Source organism: Balaenoptera acutorostrata, chromosome 14 (genome assembly GCF_949987535.1).
Source record: "Balaenoptera acutorostrata chromosome 14, mBalAcu1.1, whole genome shotgun sequence".
Classification (NCBI taxonomy): domain Eukaryota; kingdom Metazoa; phylum Chordata; class Mammalia; order Artiodactyla; family Balaenopteridae; genus Balaenoptera; species Balaenoptera acutorostrata.
Window position 1 is genome coordinate 21,317,312 of NC_080077.1, and position 27,982 is coordinate 21,345,293.

General features: G+C 39.6%; 1 protein-coding gene across 2 annotated transcripts in view; it reads right to left on the minus strand.

Annotated features, from left to right (window-relative positions):
• Window positions 1-2,097: 2,097 nt before the first annotated feature.
• STX11 (syntaxin 11) overlaps window positions 2,098-27,982 on the minus strand; it is a 31,514-nt gene continuing 5,629 nt past the window's right edge. Inside the window, exons 1-2 of one of the 2 annotated variants that reach the window (XM_057528117.1) lie at window positions 8,414-8,584; window positions 2,098-4,142 (exon numbers count right to left, since the gene is read on the minus strand). In XM_057528117.1, coding sequence (XP_057384100.1) covers window positions 3,274-4,137 — 864 coding nt within the window. In that variant the 5' untranslated portion in view covers window positions 4,138-4,142; window positions 8,414-8,584 and the 3' untranslated portion in view covers window positions 2,098-3,273. Of the gene's footprint in view, window positions 4,143-8,413; window positions 8,585-27,982 lie in introns of those variants that run through there. The other variant, XM_007171327.2, reaches the window with a different exon arrangement.

Genomic DNA, 27,982 nt, shown 5'->3' on the forward strand with positions numbered 1-27,982 from the left:
GCGGCCTGTGGGATCTTCCTGGCCCAGGGCTCGAACCTGGGTCCCCTGCATTGGCAGGCGGATTCTTAACCACTGAGCCCAGGGAAGTCCCCTGATCAGCTTTTTATAAATTCTAACTCTTATTATCCTGGATAACAATGCATCCTAGGTGAGCATCTTTCCTATTTTTGATATTTCTGGAGTTGTCACCACCTATAGTCTGTGGCTGTGACTGCAGGGTTTGGCATTTGGCTAGTTAGGAGTCACTGCATATGTTAAAATAGCTTTAAAAGATTTCCACCTTCAGCCCCTGAAGGATCTATTGTTTTGTGATTGGTTCTTTCATTTTGTACATAAGTGACATCAGTGTATGAAATTTGCAGATTTGCCACAAAGTCTTCTTCTTACCCAGCGTCACCTTGCAGAGTTTGCCAAATGAGCGTCACAGGATCAGGTAAACCCCTCTACAGCACCTCTTGGTGGCACTGGAGCACCCTTTCCTAAGGAAAAAGCCAGCATTTCACCCACTTCTTGGCACCACAGTCAGAGCTAGGAAGGGCTTCTGGGAAACAGGGCAGGATATGGGAAAAGCCAACTGATCCCTTTTCTTTAGTCTATTGTGACCTGGCCTCCACAGCTGAACTTCTTCTGGGGCTTTTTGACTCATAGCTTAGAAAGAATTAGGGGAAAACACTTGCCAAATTGAGCAGAACAGCTGCTTCCTGATTAACTATTTTTTGAGTGGAACATCCAATTTCATCTTCATAACATGCTTGGATATAAGGAATGAAATGCCACTGTGAAAACAATTCTTTCATTGTAAAAAAATTTTAAAACCCTAATATTCAAAGAAGATAGGGTCTTGGGTTTTTTTATTCTATTTTGTTAAAGACTATTAACAGAAGAATATTTACCTTTCCTCAGAAGTTAATAACTATTAACTTAATTAATAGCAGCTCTCTCAGTCTACAAGAAAGTTATGCAATAATGAACATAGCACTTAGCATGTGCCAGGCACTGTCCTAAGTGCTTTTACATATTTAGTCATTTACTTCTTCCAACAACTCTATGAGGTAGGTCCTATTATATCCATTTTACAGATGAGGAAACTGAGGCACAGGGAGGTTATGTGCCCAAATTATATAGTTGGTATATGGCAAAGTCATGTTTTGAACTCAGAGAGTAGGGTCCTGAATCTGTGTTCTTAACCACTATGCCACACCCAGACAGTTACTAAAAACCAGGAAGAAAAATTCTTGCCTTTTCAATAAGCAACAGTACACTGATCTCTTAGTATACTAAAGTGAAGTTTTTACCTAATTCTCCAATGTGAAATGTGGGGAATTAAAAAATACATAGAGCCAGCAAACTCCTTGACTTTTATGAATGATTCCAAACGAAGAAACTGCTTTATGGGTTGAATTCATGAACTATTCTCTCTTATGGAAACTAGCTGGCGGCCTGTATCTCCGATATCTCTTCCCTACCATGAAAGACATAGCAATGGAGCTGTGCGAAGACTTTTTTTTTTTAGAGAAAGTTAATTAGGTCATAGGTGAAACCTATCCCTGGAGTTAGCTGAGAAAGACTTGGGAGAAATCTGAGAAGAGCCCAGTGGGACTTGGTTTCCACGATTCTCATATTTAACCATGAAATTAAAATTAGGATCAGGGCTAGACGTCATGGTCATAAGCAGATTAGTCAGTGAGTTCCAAAGAGTTCACATACTCTTCTTTTTACTCCTTTTAAAAGTTCACTGTCTGAAGGACCTGAGAATAATGACCACTGAATAAACTCTCTCTTTTATTAATAAATAAGTAGAAAGAGTTAAGAGTTGACTTAAAAGAAAGACAGGAAACATGGTAAGTGCAGGTAAGGGCATTACAAAGCTTGCAAATGAAACCAAATCTCCAAAACATGATGATTTTGCTAAACTATTATAAATAACTCAGGAGAGAAGGCAACATACCCTACATGAATTATTTTTCATCCCCCCCCATTCAGAGTTCCATCCAGTTGTTGAAGGCTCAAGCAGGTAGTAGAAGAATTTTTTAAAAGAGTAATTGAAAACGTAGACTAAGATTTAAATGGTCAACACACAAATGCATAAACAGGATGTTTATAATGTAATGTTTATTAAACTAACATGAAAACCAGAATTATTTTATTTTAAATTACTACATTTCCATGCATGAAAAGAATGGGCCACAGTAAAACAAAAGTAATTATTTCTAAGACCGTTTTTTAATATTTCTAGTTCTGTATGCATTTTCAGAATTTGACACCTGTTCTTTACCATAGTAACCAACACAGAGTTGTTCAAAATAAAGTTTTGACCCAAACTGGACTATGGAGATGCAGATGGGAGTGAGATGAACTCATAACAAGCAAACCAACATCAACAACCAGTAAAAATGTTTCATCGATATTTATATACCATATTTACAAAAGTAAAGTTAAACCAACTGGTCATTATGTACGTGCATTAGTAAATATTGGTAGTTTACATTTACAGATATGTGCGTTTGTAATAATCAAGTACAAAGATAAATTTTAAATTATTTTTATTTATGAAAAATATATATAATGTGACAAACATACTTCAATTTGAGTGCTTGTTCAATACTCAGTGCTTAAAAATCTTTGGAAAAAAAACTCCCAAAATACATTCTGATGGAAGATATTAAAAGTAAAGTGGTAAGGAAATAATAGTAAGTGTTAAATGTGATTTTAATAAGTAGAGGAGGTGAGCAGAAAGAAGATATACATCCAGGTGGGAATCACATAGCATAAACCAGATGAAGAATCAGAAATGGAAGATGTGCAGTTTTTCCCAAGATCGGTTCACTCGAAAATGAACACAACAGAGGTACTTTCAGGATAGGGTAAATGAAGCCTTGATAACGAGTTCATACTGTGAGCCGATGCAGAGCTGACTTCCTCCTAGAGGTCCATGTACAAACATGCCTTGGACATCTACCGGAGAGTACGCTACCACGTCAGTTCCTTATTTGTCTTCCTTTAAGAGGCAAGGGTGCTATGTGCCATATCATGACCTCACAAAACTTCAGTAGGCATCTGTCCTTACAGATGAAACAGCGGGTGGGATCAACTCTCGTTCCAAGTACGAGCTGGACTGCAATTCTTGGACCTCGAGTTTTTTCCTTCTCTGAAGACTGAGGTCCCTAGGGATTAGGGCAACTCACCCCGGTGCAGACAGCCTCAAAATCTTTCCCAGCGTGCTTCCCGGCCCATTCCGGTCGGGGATGGGGTGTGGCGGGCCGAGCCCGCCTGCTACTTGAGGCAGGGGCAGCAGAAGCAGCAGACGGTCCGGCAGGGGTTCTTCTTCTTGTACCGCACGGCCTTGCTCACCTGCACCTTGGCCTGGCCGGTGTAGTCGAGGGTCTTCTGCACGTTGAGCTCGATGACGTCCAGGGTGTCCGCCTGCTGCTCCACCAGCATGGCCATCTGCAGGAAGAGGTCGTGCAGGTCGCGGATGCGGCTCTCCAGCCGCAGCATCTCGCGGTGGCGGCTCTCGATCTCGTTGAGGGCCGCCCGCGCGCCCTTCACGTCAGCCAGCAGGTTCTCGGAGAACACGTCCCACTTGCCTTGTTCGAACATGTCCTCGATCTGGTCGCCCGACACGTCCTTGCCCATGATCTCCAGCTGGCGCTGGATGCGGATCTTGCAGTTTTCGCGCTGCTTCATCTCGGCCTGGTTGTACTCGTGCATGGCGGCCTGGAAGGGGCGGGTGAGAGCGCTGTACTGTGCGCGCGCGATGCGCGCCACGGCCGAGTGCGCGCCGTGCTGGGCCTCGGCGTCCTCGCTCAGCGCCTTCATGGCGCTCAGCTTGCGGTGGATGCTCTCGCCCCGGGCCTTGATGTCCTTGGCGATCGAGTTGGTGTCGCGCTTGATGCTGCTGAGGCGCCGCATGGACGTGAGGAAGCGGGTGTTCTGCTTTCCCAGCCGCTTCACGTCGGCAGTCAGCTGCTGGTTTTCCTCCTGAAGGTCCTGGATGTCTCGGTACAAGGATTCCAGGATGTGGTCCGTCTCGAACACGATATCCTCGGGGGGCGAGTCAAATTCATTGTCCTTGTCTGGGAACTGCTGTTCATACCGCTTGGTTAACTCCACAAATTCTACTAGCCGGTCCTTCATTATGCCTGTAAATAGAGATACTGAGGTTAAATTCCTCAGAATTTAATTTATCGAGAGTCAGATATTTGCATTGAGGGAATTAAAGATTGAAATAAAGAAACCTCCTGCTCACTGCTCAGCACTCCCAATGCTTTACTCCTGGGTGTAGGTAAGAAATTCACTAAAGGAGCTAAATGTTTCAGAACATTTTGCTTATGAGTAAAGGACTAACGTGACTGAGAGTTACGAACACACTTGTATTTTATAGCTTGTAGTATCTCAGTGCAATAGCGGAGGTGCCCGGAACTCAATCAGCAATTTCAAATTTTAGATTGCATTGGGAATCCATCTCTTTTTCTTGCTTTACAGTTCTCCAATAATCGCAAATCAAAGCACACCAGAGAAAAGAAAAATAAGAAGACTTGCAAGGATAATGATTGTTAATTAAGGCCAGTCAATTTACAAGGCTTTGGGGCCAACTCTTAAGTGTTGTCTATCCTGTGTCTATTTCAGCACTGGTGAGCATCCTGTACATCATAAGAATATTTTTTTAATGACAGAAATCATGGTTTAATTTTTTACCTTAAAAATGTTATAATAAAACATGCTTAAAGTAAAACAACAACAAAATGAACAAAGACAAAAACCTAAAAAGGAAGTATAAAATTTGGAAGTTGAAATCTCCTTGCTCTTCTGCCTAATATCACCTGTACATACTTCAGTTTGAATGTCTGTTTGATACTCAGTGCTTAAAAATATTTGGGGGAAAAACCCCAAAATATATTCTACTGGAAGATATTGAGTAAAAGAGATAGAGAAATAGTTAAGTGTTTTATGTGATTTTAATAAGTAGGAGAGGTGAGCAGAAAGAAGATATTTATCCAGGTGGGAATCACATAGCACAAGCCAGATGAAGAATCAGAAGTGAAAGATGTTCAGCTTTTCCCGAGGTCCCTAGTGGTGTATCATTAACAAAACTTTTTTTTAAAAAGTTTTATATGGAAAATTTCAATCGTACACAACCCTAGTAGCAGTAATATAACTCCCATTTATCCATCACAGAGCAGCAATATTTGCCCATTTTCAATGGCTTCTTGAAACAAGTTGGCAGCTCAAACAGCATTTCCGTGTTTTTATGAGTGGTTCTGATCAGTTCCCTGCTTAGCAAGGCACAACAGTGTTCTCTATGTCCATATTTTTTCCAATGAAGTAAAAAACTTTCATTTTTAATAGCGTGTATAGACGCCAAAATAATAAACATTTTGCCCTTTTATATAAGATTTTGTGGCTAGAAAGATTTCTTTCTACTATATAATTTGCAGAGAAGAGAGGGAAAATGTCAATAGCAACATTTAATGGCTACTCAATCTATCAGGGATCTTGCTCTCAAATTAGAAGCTTCTCTCAAGTTGAAGTAATTAATTTTACCGCCCCACTAATGGAATGCTGACAAGTTGGATTTAGTGATAAATGGAAAATGGTGAAATACTAACCACGGGTTCTTGTCTGCCATGGTCATTATTTACATAAATTAAGCAAGGTTTAATTCCATAGTGGTGATTTTTAATACAAGTTATCCTGCTTAAAATGCCATTTCTGCTTTCTAGTGACAAAAATCAATACCGGACTTTCTCAGTGATGGAGAAGGTGACTCCTAGAAGCACAACTGAGAGGCAGAAAAAAGACCCAGGTGGACCAAAACTGTGCCTTCCCTGGCCTGAACTGCCTGATATCCAAATATTTCCTCATTTTGAACAAAATTTAAAGACAAACCACAAGTTGGGGGGGCGGATTTCAATATATGGCAGATAATGGGTTAACGTAATTAATGTATCAATATTAAAAACTCCTGCCTCCCCAAAACAAAAAAACCACTTGCCCAAACAAAGACGATGAAAAGGCAATTCATATAAGAAGAACTATAAATGCCAGCGAACACAGGGATAGTTAATATGTATCAGGTAATGCCAGTAAACATGTTCTAGGCCCTTTTCATGTGCTACCCTCTTTAATCTTCATACGGACTTCATGAAGTAGGTGTTGCTATTATCAGAGTTGGTAAGTGAGTTTAAGGAGGTTAAGGAACGTACCCAAGGTCCCTGGTAAGTGAAGAGTCCGCCTCTAGAGTAGCCCCACTTAACCACTACAGTCAACTATCTCCAGCAGGTGTATAAAGGTGAGCATGAGGGACTTCACTATCAAAACAAGGAAATGCACATTAAACCACTGAGATTTCTTTTTTCCCCCTAAGCTGGCAGGAGTTTTTTTAGATAATGATTTAAAAGAGAATTCTGTGAATGCTGAAAAAAATGCTTATAGGAGGGCAAATTGATAGAACCTTTTTGAGGGCAGTTTAATAATATGTATAAAAGCTTTTAAAATGTGTATTTGTTTTGTCTTAAGTACATTTATTCTAAGGATATATGCAGGGGTATGTGAAGCTCACTGCTGTAAATATTTTCATCACCACAGTTTTCACAGAAATTCAAAAATGATTTAAAGGCGCAAAAATGAGGTATTGACTGCCACATAATCACAGAGTTTAGAAGGCTATAATGGGATGAAAAGTGTAAATACCATTTTGGGTAGAAAAACTATGTAAAGGGAAGAGCATGAGCAGTGCTACCGTGCACACATCCTGAAATAAAGACTTGAATAATACACATCAAAATGTAGTTTTCTTCAAATTGTGGAATTATAAATGGTTTTAATTCCTTCCTTGTGCTTTCCTGTATTTTCCAACATTTTTATAATGTCCATGTGGATTTATTAATTAAATGAAGCCCCAGAAAACTAGAAGTACTTGTTTAAAGGACTAACTTCTTTTTTTACTGAAAAATGTGAAAGTGAAATATTATATTTATTGCATTATTTTTTTAACATCTTTATTGCAGTATAATTGCTTTAAAATGTTGTGTTAGTTTCTGCTGTATAACAAAGTGAATCAGCTATACGTGTACATATATCCCCATATCCCCTCCCTCTTGCATCTCCCTCCCACCCTCCCTATCCCACCCCTCTAGGTGGTCACAAAGCACCGAGCTGATCTCCCTGTGCTATGCAGCTGCTTCCCACTAGCTAGCTATTTTACATTTGGTAGTGTATATATGTAAAGGACTAACTTTTTAAAGTCCTTCTTTAAGGTGCATGCATTGCAATCAGGTTACCACCTTATATGACATGGGGAAAGTACATTAGTTGGCTAGCATCAAGTTGAGCTGTATTTATCTGCTTATGTTAGTATCCAATATATTCTACTCTGAAACAAGTGGATAGGACAGAGAATGGATCAGTTTTGATGAACAAGGCAAGAAATGGTGACAGATGCAAGGAAGGCTTAGGAGGCGCTATCATGGGAGGTCAGGGGTGGTTAAGGGGCAGCATCACACACCAGAACATTAGGAGCCTGCTTGTTGTTCTCTCACTAGTCCTAGACAGGTCCCAGGCTCTGTATTACTCTCCTAAAGCCCTGAAAAAGCTATTTGGGGGAATCATTTCATTCATAATATGAAGAGCAAAGTGCACTGCAATCATATAGAAAATGGCCTTGGAAGAATATATTCAGAGGCAGTCATTCCTTCTCAAGACCTAACAACATGAAGCCATGGGTCCTAAATCAGGTGAAGGTCTAAGCTCACTTGAAGGCTCAAGTCCATAATCTGGTAAGGAGAGAGGAAGGGTGTGGGGAACTCAAGATTCTCTATGGAGGTGTAGACAAGAAAGTAGCCTTTACCTTGCCTTCCGGCCTACCTTTCCTGGCCCAGCCCAGCCCCGAATGAGTTGGTCCCACTGATCTAGAAGGTTTCCTGGTTGCCACGGAGGAAACATTAGGAAAACTACAGCAGAAAGTCAACCAAGAGGCTTCTAAAAATGTTCCCCAAAAGGTTAAAATGGGGGAGACCTTCAAGATGGTGGAGGAGTAAGACGTGGAGATCACCTTCCTCCCCACAAATACATCAGAAATACACCTACATGTGGAACAGCTCCTACAGAACACCTACTGAACGCTGGCAGAAGACCTCAGACCTCCCAAAAGGCAAGAAACTCCCCACGTACCTGGGTAGGGCAAAAGAAAAAAGAAACAACAGAGACAAAAGAATAGGGACGGGACCTGCACCAGTGGGAGGGAGCTGTGAAGGAGGAAAGGTGTCCACACACTAGGAGCCCCTTCGCGGGCGGAGACTGCAGGTGGCGGAGGGGGAAGCTTCGGAGCCACGGAGGAGAGTGCAGCCACAGGGGTGCGGAGGGCAAAGCGGAGAGATTCCCGCACGGAGGCTTGGCGCCGAGCAGCACTCACCAGCCTGAGAGGCTTGTCTGCGCACCCGCCGGGGCGGGCGGGGCTGGGAGCTGAGGCTCGTGCTTCGGAGGTCGGATCCCAGGCAGAGAACTGGGGTTGGCCGCGTGAACACAGCCTGAAGGGGTTAGCGCACCACAGCTAGCCGGAAGGGAGTCCAGGAAAAAGTCTGGAGCTGCTGAAGAGGCAAGAGACCATTGTTTCCTGGCGCACGAGGAGAGGGGATTCAGAGCGCCGCCTAAACGAGCTCCAGAGACGGGCGCGAGCCGCGGCTATCAGCGCGGACCCCCGAGACGGGCATGAGACGCTAAGGCTGCTGCTGCCACCACCAAGAAGCCTGTGTGCGAGCACAGGTCACTATCCACACCTCCCCTCCCGGGAGCCTGTGCAGCCTGCCACAGCCAGGGTCCCGTGATCCGGGGACAACTTCCCCGGGAGAATACACAGCACACCTCAGGCTGGAGCAACGTCATGTTGGCCTCTGCCGCCGCAGGCTCACCCCGCATCCGTACCTCTCCCTCCCCCCGGCCTGAGTGAGCCAGAGTCCCCGAGTCAGCTGCTCCTTTAACCCCGTCCTGTGTGAGCGAAGAACAGATGCCCTCAGGCGACCTACACACAGAGGCAGGGCCAAATCAGAAGCTGAACCCCGGGAGCTGTGCGAACAAAGAAGAGAAAGGGAAATCTCTCCTAGCAGCCTCAGGAGCAGCGGATTAAAGCTCCACAAACAACGTGATGTGCCTGCATCTGTGGAATACCTGAATAGACAACGAATCATCCCAAATTGAGGAGGTGGAATTTGGGAGCAACTGTAGACTTGGGGTTTGCTGTATGAGAGTGACTGTTTTCTGGTTTTATGTTTATCTTAGTTTAGTATTTAGAGTTTATTATCATTGGTAGATTTGTTTATTGATTTAGTTGCTGTCTTCTTTTTTCTTTTATATATAGATATATATATTTATTTCCTTGTTCTCTTTTTGTGAGTGTATGCTTCTTTGTGTGATTTTGTCTATACAGCTTTGCTTTTACCATTTGTCCTAGGGTTATGTCTGTCCATTATTTTCTTTTTTTTTTTTAATATAGTTTTTAGCACTTGTTATCATTGATGAATTTGTTTTTTGGTTTGGTTGCTCTCTTCTTCCTTTCTGTTTTCTTTTTTTTTTAATTACTTAAAAATTTTTTTTTATTTTTAATAATTAAAATTTTTTCTTATTTTAATAACTTTATTTTCTTTTTTTCTTTCTTTTTTTCTTCTGAGCCATGTGGCTGACAGGGTCTTGGTGCTCCAGCTGGGTGTCAGGCCTGCGCCTCTGAGATGGGAGAGCCAAGTTCAGGACATTGGCCCACCAGAGACATCCAGGCTCCACATAATATCAAATGGCAAAAGCTCTCCCAGAGATCACCATCTCAACGCTAAGACCCAGCTCCACTCAACGACCAGCAAGCTACAGTGCTGGACACCCTATGCCAAACAACTAGCAAGACAGGAACACAACCCCACCCATTAGCAGAGAAGCTGCCTAAAATCATAATAAGGTCACAGACACCCCAAAACACACCACTGGACGTGGTCCTGCCCACCAGAAAGACAAGATCCAGCCTCATCCACCAGAACACAGGCACTAGTCCCCTCCACCAGGAAGCCTACACAACCCACTGAAGCAACCTTAGCCACTGGGGGCAGACGCCAAAAACAACGGGAACTACAAACCTGCAACCTGCGAAAAGGAGACCCCAAACACAGTAAGTTAAGCAAAATGAGAAGACAGAGAAACACACAGCAGATGAAGAAGGTAAAAACCCACCAGACCAAACAAATGAAGAGGAAATAGGCAGTCTACCTGAAAAAGAATTCAGAATAATGATAGTAAAGATGATCCAATATCTTGGAAATAGAATGGAGAAAATACAAGAAATGTTTCACAAGGACCTAGAAGAACTAAAGAGCAAACAAACAATGATGAACAACACAATAAATGAAATTAAAAATTCTCTAGAAGGAATCAATAGCAGAATAACTGAGGCAGAAGAACGGATAAGTGACCTGGAACATAAAATAGTGGAAATAACTACTTCAGAGCAGAATAAGGAAAAAAGAATGAAAAGAATTGAGGAACATCTCAGAGACCTCTGGGACAATATTAAATGCACCAACATTCGAATTATAGGGGTCCCAGAAGAAGAAGAGAAAAAGAAAGGGACTGAGAAAATATTTGAAGACATTATAGTTGAAAACTTCCCTAATATGGGAAAGGGAATAGTCAATCAAGTCCAGGAAGCACAGAGAGTCCCATACAGGATAAATCCAAGGAGAAACATGCCAAGACACATATTAATCAAACTATCAAAAATTAAATACAAAGAAAAAATATTAAAAGCAGCAAGGGAAAAACAACAAATAACATACAGGGAATCCCCATAAGGTTAACAGCTGATCTTTCAGCAGAAACTCTGCAAGCCAGAAGGGAGTGGCAAGACATATTTAAAATGATGAAAGGGAAAAACCTACAACCAAGATTACTCTACCCAGCAAGGATCTCATTCAGATTCAACAGAGAAATTAAAACCTTTACAGACAAGCAAAAGCTAAGAGAATTCAGCACCACCAAACCAGCTTTACAAATGCTAAAGGAACTTCCCTAGGCAGGAAACACAAGAGAGGGAAAAGACCTACAATAACAAACCCAAAACAATTAAGAGAATGGTAATAGGAACATATATATCGATAATTACCTTAAATGTAAATGGATTAAATGCTCCAACCAAAAGACACAGATTGGCTGAATGGATACAAAAACAAGACCCGTATATATGCTGTCTACAAGAGACCCACTTCAGACCTAGGGATACATACGGACTGAAAGTGAGAGGATGGAAAAAGATACTCCATGCAAATGGAAATCAAAAGAAAGCTGGAGTAGCAATTCTCATATCAGACAAAATAGACTTTAAAATAAAGACTATTACAAGAGACAAAGAAGGACACTACATAATGATCAAGGGATCAATCCAAGAAGAAGCTATAACAATTATAAATATTTATGCACCCAACACAGGAGCACCTCAATTCATAAGGCAAATGCTAACAGCCATAAAAGGGGAAATCGACAGTTAGAGAATCATAGTAGGGGACTTTAACACACCCCACTTTCACCAATGGACAGATCATCCAAAATGAAAATACATAAGGAAACACAAGGTTTAAATGATACATTAAACAAGATGGACTTAATTGATATTTATAGGACATTCCATCCAAAAACAACAGAATACACGTTCTTCTCAAGTTCTCATGGAACATTCTCCAGGATAGATCATATCTTGGGTTATTACAAATCAAGCCTTGGTAAATTTAAGAAAATTGAAATCGTATCAAGTATCTTTTCTGACAACAACGCTATGAGACTAGCTATCAATTACAGTAAAAAATACAAACACATGGAGGCTAAACAATACACTACTAAATAACCAAAAGCTCACTGAAGAAATCAAAGAGGAAATCAAAAAATACCTACAAACAAATGACAATGAAAACACGATGACCCAAAACCTATGGGATGCAGCAAAAGCAGTTCTAAGAGGGAAGTTTATAGCAATACAATCCTATTTCAAGAAACCTGAAACATCTCAAATAAACAACCTAACCTTACACCTAAAGCAATTAGAGAAAGAAGAACAAAAAAACCCCAAAGGTAGCAGAAGGAAAGAAATCATAAAGGTCAGATCAGAAATAAATGAAAAAGAAATGAAGGAAATGATAGCAAAAATCAGTAAAACTAAAAGCTGGTTCTTTGAGAAGACAAACAAAACTGACAAACCATTAGCCAGACTCATCAAGAAAAAAAGGGAGAAGACTCAAATCAATAAAATTAGAAATGAAAAAGGATAAGTAACAACTGATACTGCAGAAATACAAAGGATCATGACAGATTACTACAAGCAACTATATGCCAATAAAATGGACAACCTGAAAGAAATGGACAAATTCTTAGAAAAGCACAACTTTCCAAGACTGAACCAGGAAGAAATAGAAAATATAAACAGACCAATCACAAGCACTGAAATTGAGACTGTAACGAAAAATCTTCCAAGAAACAAAAGCCCAGAACCAGATGGCTTCACAGGCGAATTCTACCAAACATTTAGAGAAGAGCTAATACCTATCCTTCTCAAACTCTTCCAAAATATAGCAGAGGGAGGAACACTCACCAACTCATTCTACGAGGCCACCATCACCCTGATACCAAAACCAGACAAAGATGCCACAAAGAAAGAAAACTACAGGCCAATATCACTGATGAACATAGATGCAAAAATCCTCAACAAAATACTAGCAAACAGAATCCAACAGCACATTAAAAGGATCATACACCATGATCAAGTGGGGTTTATCCCAGGAATGCAAGGATTCTTCAATATATGCAAATCAATCAATGTGATAAACCATATTAACAAATTGAAGGAGAAAAATCATATGATCATCTCAATAGATGAAGAAAAAACTTTTGACAAAATTCAACACCCATTTATGATAAAAACCCTCCAGAAAGTAGGCACAGAGGGAACTTACCTCAACATAATAAAGGCCATATATGACAAACCCACAGCCAACATCGTTCTCAATGGTGAAACACTGAAACCATTTCCTCTAAGATCAGGAACAAGACAAGGTTGTCCACTCTCACCACTATTATTCAACATAGTTTTGGAAGTTTTAGCCACAGCAATCAGAGAAGAAAAAGAAATAAAAGGAATCCAAATTGGAAAAGAAGAAGTAAAGCTGTCACTGTTTGAAGATGACATGACACTATACATAGAGAATCCTGAAGATACTACCAGAAAACTACTAGAGGTAATTAATGAATTGGGTAAAGTAGCAGGATACAAAATTAATGCACAGAAGTCTCTTGCATTCCTATACACTAATGCTGAAAAATCTGAAAGAGAAATTAGGGAAACACTCCCATTTACCATTGCAACAAAAAAGAATAAAATACCTAGAAATAAACCTACCTAAGGAGATAAAAGACTTGCATGAAGAAAACTATAAGACACTGCTGAAAGAAATTAAAGATGATACAAACAGATGGAGAGATATATCATGTTCATGCATTGGAAGAATCAACATTGTGAAAATGACTATACTACCCAAAGCAATCTACAGATTCAATGCAATCTCTATCAAATTACCAATGGCATTTTTCACAGAACTAGAACAAAAAATTTCACAATTTGTATGGAAACACAAAAGACCCCGAATAGCCAAAGCAATCTTGAGAAAGAAAAACGGAGCTGGAGGAATCAGGCTCCCGGACTTCAGACTATAGTACAAAGCTACAGTAATCAAGACAGTATGGTACTGGCACAAAAACAGAAATATAGATCAATGGAATAGGACACAAAACCCAGAGATAAACCCACGCACATATGGTCACCTTATTTTTGATAAAGGAGGCAAGAATATACAATGGAGAAAAGACAGCCTCTTCAATAAGTGGTGCTGGGAAAACTGGACAGCTACATGTGAAAGAATGAAATTAGAACACTCCCTAACACCATACACAAAAATAAACTCAAAATGGATTAAAGACCTAAATGTAAGGCCAGACACTATAAAACTCTTAGAGGAAAACACAGGCAGAACACTCTATGACATAAATCACAGCAAGATCTTTTTTGACCCACCTCCTAGAGGAATGGAAATAAAAACAAAAATAAACAAATGGGACCTAATGAAACTTAAAAGCTTTTGCACAGCAAAGGAAACCACAAACAAGTTGAAAAGACAACCCTCAGAATGGGAGAAAATATTTGCAAATGAAGCAACTGACAAAGGATTTATCTCCAAAATTTACAAGCAGCTCATGCAGTTCAATAGCAAAAAAAACCAAACAACCCAATCCAAAAATGGGCAGAAGACCTAAACAGACATGTCTCCAAAGAAGATATACAGATTGCCAACAAACACATGAAAAGATGCTCAACATCACTAATCATTAGAGAAATTCAAATCAAAACTATAATGAGGTATCACCTCACACCAGTCAAAATGGCATCAAAAAAATCTACAAACAATAAATGCTGGAGAGGGTGTGGAGAAAAGGGAACCCTCTTGCACTGTTGGTGGGAATGTAAATTGATACAGCCACTATGGAGAACAGTATGGAGGTTCCTTAAAAAACTAAAAATAGAACTCCCATACGACCCAGCAATCCCACTACTGGGCATATACCCTGAGAACACCATAATTCAAAAAGGGTCATGTACCACAATGTTCATTGCAGCTCTATTTACAATAGCCAGGACATGGAAGCAACCTAAGTGTTCATTGACAGATGAATGGGTAAAAAAGATGTGGCACATATATACAATGGAATATTACTCAGCCATAAAAAGAAACAAAACTGAGTTATTTGTAGTGAGGTGGATGGCCCTAGAGACTTTCATACACAGTGAAGCAAGTCAGAGAGAGAAAAATAAATACCGTATGCTAACACATATATATGGAATCTAAAAAAAAATGGTTCTGAGGAACCTAGGGGCAGGACAGGAATAAAGACGCAGACGTAGAGAATGGACTTGAGGACACGGGGTTGCGATAACAACATACTACATACTGGACGGCTTATAAGCAACAGAAATTTGCTTGTAAACAACAGACATTTATTTCTCACAGTTCTGGAGGCTGGAAGTCTGAAATCAGGGTGCCAGCACGGTCAGTTTCTGTGTCTGGTAAAGGCCTGCTTCCTCGTTCATAAATGGCCTTCTTCTCACTGTAACCTCACATGGCAGAAGTGGCAAGCAAGCTGTCTAGGGTCTCTTTTATGGGGTCTCATGACCTAGTCACTTCCCAAAGACCTCACCTCCCAATACCATCACCTTGGGGGTTAGGATTTCAACATATCAATTTTGGGGGGAACACCAGCATCCAGATCGTAGCATTCCCTAATTCAGGTTTTATATTTGGAGCAATTATTAGCTTCTAATAACCTAGATCTGGATGAACACATGAAAATCTTTTCACTATTACAACCATTACCTTCTCTCCCCCAATAATTTCTTCATATCAGTTTCTCCAACACTGTAATGTTTCAGTTATTAGAGCACTCAATCAGGTAGTCACTCATCATAACTGTCCAAAAGCCCACAAAATTATTAGCAATCACAGATAATTCTCTTCTAACAAAGATTCACTATGGTTATGACTGACCCAAGACTGCTGAAATACCAAAGCACTGATACTTGGAGGTAGAAGTTTTACAGTCGGGGGCATAGAATTGACAATTGAGGGAATGCTAGCAGATAGCCTTGCTAAGGGAGAAAGTAAAGAGAGGAGCGCTCCAGGTTCAAGGGTCAAATCATACATAGGAGTTTTTCCACTGTTATCTGTATCAGCATTTACAAACAAACACAGTTGTTGCTGTATCTTACATCTGATTTGGCTTTGGCCTTGGAATATGAAGCAAACTTTTGTCTGGAAAATACAGAGGAAATCTATGTAGAAAGAAAAAATGATGGGGAATAAATCATTGAGTCTAGTTTAATTAAACTTTATATTTCATAAAAATATAAAGTATTTTTTTATGGAGTATTTTTTTAAAAAAGAGAAGTCAATAGAGTTGACAGTAAACTGTCAACTGAAGACATTATATTTGAAAACTTCCCTAATATGGGAAAGGGAATAGTCAATCAAATCCAGAGCATGTGTTTCTTAACAAGTCTGAGGACAGTCTTCCTTTCCTTTTGAGGAATATGGTCATAAGCATGGTGAGAAAAAAAAAATGATGCTAAAAAAAGATTATCTCATACACAAGCAGCCTCCACAAGCAAGATTCTGCAGAAGCTGTTTGATAATGCAGTGTGCTAAATCAGGGTTCTTGAGCAGTGGGGGCAGGACAGCACAGAGATACTAGGCAGTTCTAACCTTGGCTGAGTTTCAGTCTGATAAGAGGTTCTGAGAACTTGAAAAGCCAGTTTTGAAATGGAGGTAGATAGTTAAGTGTATCACAAGTCTGTTGTTCAGATCACTAAAGTAAAGAACACCAGTTAGGCAAAATACAACTTCCAAACATGACTCTCCTGCCATATTCCAAACCTCCCTTTGTCATCCAAGACTGAACCAGAGACAATTCTTGCTAGCAAACTAAAAAGAATAAAAATTAGTGTAATGTGTACCAGGTTCCTAAGGAACATTAGAAGTGGATTAAGACCCTACTAGTCTTTCAGAGTGTTTAAAGCAATCAGGATACTGCTTCTCAGTTGTAGAATCTGGTTAGAATTCCACATCCACTCAGGGCAGTGGAAGAGAATGGCTAAGTGTTCAGCCTGAGGAGACAAACTCTGCCACCACTGGGACTAGCCTGGGCTCTCTCACTGGTTTCAGGGTTCCCAGCAGTAAGAGAGGGCGATTCCTAATAGGTAAGTGCTTTTCAAATGTCTGCTGATGTCACATTTCCTTGTAGTCACCTTCTCTCTGCCTTATCTTCCATATGTATAAATACCAACTTCGTAAGATGAGGAAGAGAATTAAATGAGATAATCCAGGTAAAGCTCTTAGAAGAGTGCCCAGCAGACAGTAAGCACTCTGTATATGCGCCCGATTATCATCTATTCTGTGATTTTAATTCACTCAAAAAACGAATGCAGATTCAGTAACTATTGGTATAAATAGTGCATTTGTTGATATACTGCTAACAGTTTATTACTAACAGTTTGTTACTCATCTCATAATCATAAATGAACACTAATCCCTGTGAGTCACCAGATTGTTTAAGGTTTTCAATAACTTTTTTTTCCAACTCTTTTTTTGTAAAAATTTCTTTTTTTCTGAGTATGAATGCAACCCTTGCTCTTTGAAAAGAAGAATAATCCAACGACAGAATTGTTTTACATGGAAAGTAAACATTTCTCATCATTTAATACCACTATATATAATAACTATAAAATAACCAATGATAAAAGTCTAATACATATTCTTCCAGACTCTTTTCTAATCTAGAAAGTTGTGAATTCTTAAGAGACAGCATCCAGAAGAACTGACCCTGATACTGTGAACTATGGAATATTTTTCTGGTAAACTGCAAGAGTTCTCTGGGTTTCTTCCTGCCAGGGGACCCCTCAGGGATGCAGGGCTATAGGGCAGGTACCACCATACTTTCCACCACCAACATTTTCGTGCAGGTGGTATCAGGTAAAAAGGAACACCGAGGGCAACCCGGAAAGGGAAAGGAAATTCTTAAAAAAAGAGAGAGAATCCTTATGTTTTACTTTCACACTTAAGAATCCCAAAGCGGTTACTCCAATTCCACACACTTGGGAGACTGAGTCTTGAGGTGCCTAAACCAGTCTGAGGACTCAGGGTTTGTAAAGTCAGTGGCTAGGCTTTCTTGTGGGAACAGATGAACAATTTTAATTCAGTAAACATCCTTCGAACATCTCCCTCATAAACGTCTCACAAAGGTAAGCCCCATTCCCCACCCCACGAGGTTTTGTTGCTAGTGGGGGAGCGGTGTTTGTTTTGCTTTCCAGGAACATACTGGGAAGAAGTCTTGCTCATCAGCTAACTGACTTGAGTCCTGAAAACAAATGTGGCGCGTGCGAGAAAGAGCGCTCCCCTGGGTGTCAGAGGACTGCTCCCCGTTTCCTTCTCTAGCTGTATAGAGCGAGACATTTCATATCTCTGAGTGTCAGTTTCTCCATCTGTAAATTGGTAATGACACTGCCTATCTCATAAGGGTTTCTTTTTTGATCAGTAAATGAGGTAGATAATGTATATAAAGGCACTGTAAATTTAAACGTCGTTTACAAACATGGTGTTAGGAGTTATTATTTTGCACAGTTGCCACTCATAATCAGTTTATTTCACCAGGTAGTTTATTTAAAATACTACAAGTACTACTCCTTAAGAAACATGTGCAGACCAAGTGATTTTAAATGATCCTGTAAAACCCAACAACTATTCTAATATCAGTTTCTATATTATTACTTAACTCAAGTGACAGAATATTAATGCCCTATATTCACTCAGAACCTCAGCAAAGTATGAGTTAAATGCCTTGCATTTACTGTATACAAGATGTCCAAGGAAACAAACTCATTTACCATAATGAAATTTAAAGGGAATATCTCACATTACACTTATCAAAGAAGACAAATAACAACTTTTTGAAAACAAAACTAACAAACTAAAAAGAAGGAGCTGACCAAATTTCTTATACATTTACCCCAATATAAACTGTTCCACATAGCAGTTGTGTTGTTTATTACTAATACAGCATCAACACCCAAAATATAATCTTACAGATCTTTTAATATTAACAGAATTTTATATTTCCCTTATATCTGAGCTTCTATTTTGTATTAAAGAGATGCTGCATCTTTGCAGTAGTAATTGGTAACGTTCATAATTGGAATCAGGGGATAACCTCCTATCCGACCAAAACTGCAGAAAATTCTATAGCTAAAGAATAACTTTATTTGTTCTCTCATGAACAAACTATCAATATCTGTGTAGAATAATTACCAGCAACCATGAAACACATACAATTTTAAATATCATACCTTTCATTTTTCTGTTGAGCATTCATTATACTGTAATCAGATTTTAACATTTTTAAAAAAAATCTCAATTGTATTAACTAAAATATATTCAAGAGTGTAGAAATCATGGCATCTTGTTGGATAAATCAAGTTGGGCACTGTGTTAACTAGCTTCTAAGTAATATTCATGAAATACACTATGTGAATTAATGTTCTTGTGCACATCTTCAGGACACATATGCCTGCACAAGCTACTGGGACAGACACTTCCATGTGTTTATTCAACAGGTATTTTGTGAGTATCTATTGTACTATGTGCCAGGAAATATGAGGGGATGAGGTCAACTCAGTGAGCAAAAGAGTCATGGTCTCGGTCCTTTAAAAATATATTTTTTAGATAAGAAAAAATTCTTATAGAAAGTATTTTTTAAGAAATAAATGAAAATTTCAAAAATGTGAAATAAGACTTTTGAAATATTTAAAATACAGGTATAGCTGAAACTAAACTTATGCAACTTGCTCATTCTCAACAATTTAAAGACATAACTATGAAGATACTGAGGGAAATACATCTTCAGTTTTCTGTGTAATTACAAAATTTTCTTAATTTCAATAACTGGTGTCATCTATGACATGAAGATAAACACTATCAATCTCCAGGGGTGCTCAGTAAGGTGCCTGAGACACAGTGACTGAATTCTCAACAAAGGCAAGTATTTTCTCACATGATACTTATGGTTTTACTCATGTTGGTAAACATACACACTCTCCGTAACTATCAACAGGAAAATTTGTAAATGAGAGCTACTCACTTTTAACTTTACTGCCCTTAGTCTGTCCAGGCCCAGAGAAACTCCACTATGGCTACGTCATCCTGCCCTGCAACCAGAGATAACTCACCCCTCCCAATCCCTATCCAAATTCAAAACTTGCCCACTTAGGGACTTCCCTGGTGGTCCAGTGGCTCAGAATCCGAGCTCCCAATGCAGGGGACCTGGGTTCGATCCCTGGTCAGGCAACTAGATCCTGCATGCCACAACTAAAAGATCCCGCATGCTGCAACTAAGACCCAGCGCAGCCAAATAAATAAATACATATTTTAAAAAACAAAAAAACAAAAAACTTGGGACTTCCCTGGTGGCGCAGTGGTTAAGAATCCTCCTGCCAGTGCAGGGCACAAGGGTTCAAGCCCTGGTCCGGGAAGATCTCACATGCTGCGGAGCAACTAAGCCTGCAAGCCACAACTACTGAGCCTGCACTCTAGAGCCCGTGCTCCACAACAAGAGAAGCCACTGTAATGAGAAGCCCACGCACCACAACGAAGAGTAGCCCCTGCTCGACGCAACTAGAGAAAGCCTGGGCACAGCAACGAAGACCTAACACAGCCAAAAAATTAATTAATTAAAAAAAAATTAAAGATAAAGCTTGCCCACTTAAACATCCCAATCCTATGTTCCATCCTCTACTTTTTTAAGGCAGTAAATAGCTATTTTGATGAATGTATCTGTTCTTATGTGCTAGTAGCTTAATATACTATTCAATCCAGAAAACACACTTGTATGTTTAAAGAAGACCTATATTCTGGGTAAAATGGCAAATTAAACATTACTTTTGTTCCCTTCCAAAATTCCACTAAAGGAACTTTTGAAAAGGCATACACCAATGAGGTAAAGAACAACACAGAAGAGAGTAGCAACAAAATTTTGGAAGTCGTAAAGCAAATGGGCAAGTGACAACTAGCTCAGCAGATACAAGAAAGTTGAATCCTAAGCAAAGAGTGGAGAATGCCAAGAAATGATTACACCATAAGTAAGTACTCAAAGGCTCAGGAACCAGAATTGAAGGCTGAGTACTTACGGAAAAGGAGGTGATGGTGGCAGGGTAACAACAAATATGTTTGGTTAGAAGCCTTTTTAACAAGTGAGTGTATCCACCATCGCCTGTCCTACCCTGGCAGGAGAGGAGCAAGGCTAGACTCTGAATCTAGACTGGGTTAGAGATACCCACCTGGAGAGAGGAGGATTAAGTGAATGTTTTTATAGGGAATGTTGGACCTCCAAGCCCTCTGTTCACCTACCATCCAGCACACTGACCTATGTCCTATAGGCAGGAGAACGGAAGACCGTTTTCCATAAAGTAGAAAGAAAGAAAAAGAAGTAAAAAATAACAGAAAAGATGAGGAATTTAGGGGTCCAATCCTTTAAGTTCAAATTCCAAATAATAGGAATTGCAGAGAGAGGACATTAAACAAGGAGAGAGAGAGAGAAACAGATCACCTACAAAACATTAAAGGTCAAAACACTTAAAACTAATGGAACATGGGACTTCCCTGGTGGCACGGTGGTTAAGAATCCACCTGCCAATGCAGGGGCACAGGTTCGAGCCCTGGTCTGGGAGGATCCCACATGCCGCGGAGCAGCTGGGCCCGTGCGGCAGAACTACTGAGCCTGCGCTCTAGAGCCCACAAGCCACAGCTGCTGAGCCCGCGAGCCACAACTACTGAAGCCTGCATGCCTAGAGCCCGTGCTCGGCAACAAGAGAAGCCACCGCAATTAGAAGTCCACGCACCACGACAAAGAGTAGCCCCTGCTTGCCGCAACTAGAGAAAGCCCACGCTCAGCAATGAAGACCCAACAGAGCCAAAAATAAAAATAAATAAAAATTTATTTTAAAAAAAACTAATGGAAAAATGCCTTTTAAACTTTTGAGGAAGATGGATTTTCAACCCAGAATTCAGTCAAACCATCAATCAAATGTGAGAGTAAAATAAAGACATTTTCAGATTTACAGAGTCTCAAAATTTTTTATATCTATGTTCTCTTTCTCAGGAAATAAGGAAGTGAAGCAGAAAAGATACAAAATAAAGAATCCTAACATGAGTTCTAACAGAGGAGAGAGGCAAAGGCATTCCAGGATGATGGCAAAGGGAAACTCTAAGATGGTAACTATGAACCTGGCTAAAAAGATATCTGTCTAGATTAGGTGAGCAGGTGGCAGGAGAGATTTCTTCAGAAAAATGAAACTGATAGAATTCCTGATGGGTCAAAATTGCTTAAGCAGAGATTTAGACAATTTGGGGTTGAGTAGGTTGTGAGTGTAAATGAAACTAACAACAACAATAAAAACCAATTAACTTCCAGAAAAAACATTATGTAGTTACAGGAAAGTAATCATGATATAGTACATGGCTCAGCTGTGATTAGCATTTTCATAATCATAAAAATACAATCATGGAATACTGATCTAACAAATTATAATGGAATTGTGTTGGGAGGATGGGAGGAGGGGACAGAAAGGGTGCGTGTCTGGGGAAAAGAGGTGTGAAAATGAGCTAAAACACCATCTTCCATACAGAGCAGGCAATAGGTCATGCCTAAAACAAAACAAAAAACAATCAAGAAATAGTAACAGAAGCATGTTATTTAGAGACATGAATATAAATACTAAAAGAAACAGCAAAAATAGTCGAAAGTAGCTGCCTTTCGGAAGGGGGAAATTAAACAGACTTTTTGTCATTAGACTTTTATTTTTCATTAAATGTTTTATGGAACTAGTTGACTCTAATTATGTATGAGTAAGTTTGATGAAACTAAAAACTAGAGAGAGAAAGAGGAAAGAAGGAGGGCAGGAAGAGATGGAGAAAAGGAGGGTGGGAGGGAAGAAAGCAGGAAGGAAGAAAAAAGGCTTTCTAGATATCGAAAACACTAATCCAAAGGGCAATGGTGTGATTTATGAGTTTGGCTTGGCGCTAAGCAGGAACTCTTTAGGAATCCTCCGTCTTGTCTGCTCACTTCTTTCTCTCTCTCTTTCTCATGTAAACATCTCTTTACAGGTTCTGCTTTAGAATTAACACTTATACACATTTATAAGTGGAATCTGAAACTCTCCTCAAGTTAATATTTTGACTGAACTAAATCCAAAATTCCTGCCAGGGTTAAAAAAAATCTGAAAAAGAAAGTGATCCTAAAATAAAGCTCAAATAATAAATAATTAATTTTTTTAGAAATTGAAAAGAACACAGCACTGGTGAAGCGGGGGAAGCCCTAGCAGATATTAACACCTATTATAAGACAATAATGAAAAGCGTGATACTTTTGCCAACCTGAAAATTAGATAAATGGACACAAATAAAACATGGAGAAATAGACCAATTATATATAAAATGTTAGTTTATGAAGAAGCAGCCATCAAAAAATAATAGGGGAGGAAAAAATTTAAGCAACTAGAGTGATGTAATTGACTAGCAAGAATGTATTTCTCTCTAACCCTTACCAAAGACCCCATAATATACCTCAAGAACATCAAAGAATTAAAAATGCAAACATCAGTAACAGAAGTATTAATAGAAAATAAAGTGGAATATTTATCAGTACTCTGGGATAATAACTTTCTATGGGATTTGAGGTTGTGGAAGAACTCTCAAAGAAAAAGACAACCAAATCTGATTATATAAAATTTGAAATCTCTATGCAACAAAAAAGAATAATAAATATTAAAAATTAAAGCAAGAGATTGGAAGAAAATATTTGCACAAAACATAATAGACATTAGGTAGGTACACAAAATTGTGTGAATAGAAAACCTCAACTGATAAGAAAATAACATGACAAAATATATTGAGGAAAATATACAGAAAGACAATCACAGGAGGTAAAATATTCTCAATAAAAATATGAAATGATAGTATCTGCTCTTCAGCAAATAAATACAAATTAAAAATAAGATACTAATTTAGACTTATTAACTTAGACAAAAATGAGGGGGAAAAAATCACAATACAATGTTTATCGATGCTTTAGTTACTAGATGGAAAGAATAAAATTGAAAATACTTATTGTGTTTATGCTGCTGTCAGTGGTAGGTGTAGGTATCTAGATGTCAACAGAAAGGAGAAAATGTTCGTGGCACTCTAAGTTTCAGCAAAGGGCAATTAATACCTTGAGAAATTTTCTAATTAAACAACAACAAAATTATGCTGACTACATGGAATTTTCTTCTACGAACTGTTAATCTTTTCAGATGAGTTGACACTACTACAGTTTTGACTCTTTAAGGGATAAGCTTCATTCTCTACATTTCCAAAAGGAGAAAAATATTACAGTCCACCACCATAGCTTTTTATTAAAAAATTCTCATTCTCAATGAAAACATAAAAGTTGAACTAATTTACAAAAGTATTCAATTGGATTCACAGTGGTTAAACTCGTCACCCACCTACACTGCAGCAATAAACCAAGCTCGAACTATGCAAAATAGAAAGTGTAAGAACAAACGTTTAGAATTATTTCCTCACCATTCATATATTCCCTATATACAGTATTTATAGTAAAAGCAAGAAAAAAATTAGAACATGAATTGAGTTATACTTGCAATACCAAGGAATATGCCAAAGCATGGAAGTAAAGATGTGAGAAAACATTGCAAATGGTCATCATAGGACATCACATGTCCATTCACTTAACATTCACACTTCAAGTCTGAGTTATATTTTCACTTGCACTATAGTCTTTAATTCCAGTTTTTAGTATCAACGTTGTTTTGAGATGCTGGATGGTGTAGATGTGTTTACATTGACTTAAATGAGATACAGCAGAGCATTCTACACCTCCATCTACATCTAGTAAATGCTGCTCCATAATGACTTAATCCTCCCTTCCCTGCAATCAGCCAAATGGATGGTATTCTTTCTTTCTTTTTTTGAACCAGGGACTGAACCTGGGCTTTGGCGGTGAAAGTGCCAAGTCCTAACCACTGGACTCCCAGGGAATTCCCCAATGGATGGTATTAGCATCCATTGGGGAATTAGCATGAGTTGAGCTGCTAAGCCAGGAAGAGGCTACCAACTGCGACACCAGTGCTGCATCCTCTCTCAGCAGAGCCGAGAAAGTGAAGTGGAAAGATGAGAAGTCAGAGAAGACACTGACCTCTAAGCAAATGTTCTCCAAACTTGGTCTATAATAAGACCCAAAGGCAAATCTGTCAAGCACCCTCCTAGGCCATAATCATCAGATTCTTAAAATTAACTCTTAAGAAGCTATAATATAAACTCATGATTCTCAAAGCTTTAAGTTTACATCATTTTACTGTATATTACATATTAAAATATTAACAAATTAGCGTCTAGCAATGGCACATTGAAAGAGACACACAGAAACTTCTTTCTCTGTTCCTTAGCATCTATTTTATTCAATAAATGAAGGAGTCATTTTCTTGTTCTCTCTTTGCCAGTATGTGCACTCACATACTATACACACACACCACACCCACACACATGCATGTGAAGGATTGGTCAGTTTTGAACTAGACAAAAGATCTTCCTTTGTTTAAAAAGAGGTCCCTTGTCTTATAACCAAAGCCAGGCTCATAGCTTCTATTTTTATATAAATTGTGTTTCGTAAGAGTGGGACACTTTCTCTGACCTTAGATTAAGCTGCGTTCCTGACTCCATGATCTCACACTTTCTGATACCTCCTCTTTCTTAATATTCATCATATTCTATTGTTAATTGTTTCATTGCTTGTCTTCTTTGCTTGCCAATAAGCTCCATGGGATCAAGTGCTGTACTTACTGTGTTTGCCATGCACCCCAAAGTGTCCAGCTAATAGAAGAGCCTCAATGAATATCTGTTGAATAACTATGCTTGCTAGACTGATTCTTTCTTTCAATCATTTTTGATGAGGGTAGGTGTCTTGTACACCAAGATGAAGAAGACAGTCATTGCCCTCAAGGTGCTCACAGGCTGGTAGGGAGGATAATGATAAAAAATGTAATAATAGGGGGATATATGGGTTTACTTTCTGAGCTCAGTAGAAAATGGTGAACTCAACTGGATAAGGGGAAGGGAAGGCTTCCTAGAGAAGGTGATGTCTGAGCTGATTCTAAATGGTTTAACAGGGGTTAGCTGGGCAAGGAGAAGGGGAAGGGACCAGGCAGAGACAACCTGAGCAAAGTCATAAAGCATTGAAGGTATAGGAACTAGAGCAATTTGGTGCTGCAGGAGTGAACCAAACATATCAATATGTGCTAGGAGTTTTACCAGATTATTCTTTAGGTGACTAACATTTCCTACAATGACCTGACTCAAATTCAGTGCTTTTCCTTTTGAAGAAAAATAATTATTCCCTATTTCAATGAATCAGATAATATATTTTCCTGACATAGTTATCTGTCTCATGCTATTAGATAGTCATTTAAAGCTTTAAGACAGCACCTCAAAGTTTCATCTGGCATAAGATTTTTCTGGAAAATCTTATTCTCCTAGAAAGTTTACTCATTCCTATAAATTCACTGCTTTCCCCCCCCCACCTACTTTTATCTACAACTATTCCAGGAATTTGGCATCTCTCCCCCAGTTATCAAGATAGTAAAAAGCCAAGCCAGAAACATCTCTCTCTCTCCAGCAATCCTGGTCGGAAGCCAGCCAAGGAGTTTGGACCAGGCTCTCCACTGGCCACACCAGGAATATGCTATGAAAGACAAGGGGTGAATATCACTATATCAAGCCTGCTGGGATTAAGGCTCAGGTGCTCCTCTGTTCCACAGTTCCCATGGCTTCTTGCTAATCTGAAAAATTCCAGTAGGCTTGGTCACCCTCAAGGGCATAATGGTTCAGGGCAATGGTTCTTAAACTATAGCATGGATCAAAATCATCTGGGGAAAATGTGTGGAAAATGTCAATTCATGGGCTCCACTTTTAAAGATTCTGTTCTAGTAGATCTTGAATGTTGGCCTGGACTTCCTTTTCTGTTTTCTTTTTGTTGTTGTTTGTTTGTTCATAGAGGATGTTTTAAAATATCCCAGGCAATTCTGATCTTATAACCTACAGGCTACATACTGAGATTCACTGGACCAGTTTGGGGCCTGTCAAAGGCTTATAAAAAAGGGAAAGGGGAGGATGGAGAGAAGAGAGAGAAAATGTAGCTTAATATCACAAAATTGTTTACCATTTAACAAGGGTAAAGCCTTGAACTGCAGCGAAGACCAGCACTTCTGCCGGTGGTCTGGACAGCCTGGGTGTTGGCTTAGCGTTCTCTACTATGCACCCCGCCCCACTCATCCTAGCCCACCCTCACCTGGCTCTTCTGCTCCTAATCTTCCCAGGGTTAAGGCTACTGTCTTCTTGCTCTCTGGTTAGCTATTTGAAATCCTTAAGGGCCTTGGACAAAATGCCAGCTTTCTGGGCTTCACTCATCAGGGCAATGATCTGGGTTAGAAAGAAACAGCGAGGCCCTCGTAGAGGAGAACGCTGTCTTCCAGAGAAATGTAGTGGATGATGTGATACTCAGATCCCTTCACGACCAAGGCCCTTGTTCCCCCAGCTGCCAGGAACATTGGTTGCGGAAGGTTCACAGCTCCAGGAATTGCCCTTGACTAAAGGGAGTTGCTCTGTCCACGATTACACTTTCTGCCTGAATGCAGGCCACATGATGCTGGGGATACAGTGACCAGCTCCCTTGCTTCCTGGTGGCAGAACGATTCTGAAGGGCCATCCCACCTCCAAAGTTCCCTACCGTTGAGACCACCATTGTACATGCACTGCAGTTAATTCCTCCCTTGCATAATTCTGCTGTCCTCCCTCCCTGCCAAGTGTTATTCCCAGGGCACCTCCCAATAAATTTCTTGTGTGCAAATCTCAGAGTTTGTTTCCAGGAAACCTGACCTAAGGTACTGGACTTGCCTCTTTTAGTCAAGTAGTGAGAGCACAGCGTACTGGGCCTCTGCACCTTACTTCTTGGGTAACGTTGGGTGGTCCCTTCATCTCTCCCAGGGTCTCCTTCCTCATCTATAGAATTTGAATACAGACAACAACAGTAATAATACTTATTATATCTGTTTTGCCAGGCTTTTATGAGAATTAAAGGAGAAAATATCCATGAGAGTACTTTGTAAGTAATGAAGAACTGTACAGTCTTGTCAGCTGACATCTCTATATCTTAGCTTACCATGTGATAATCAGGGAAGGGGGGAAGAAGAAGTGGGATATCTACTAATATTATACAATTCAGCTTACACATTGTGCCTGACTTTATCTGAAAT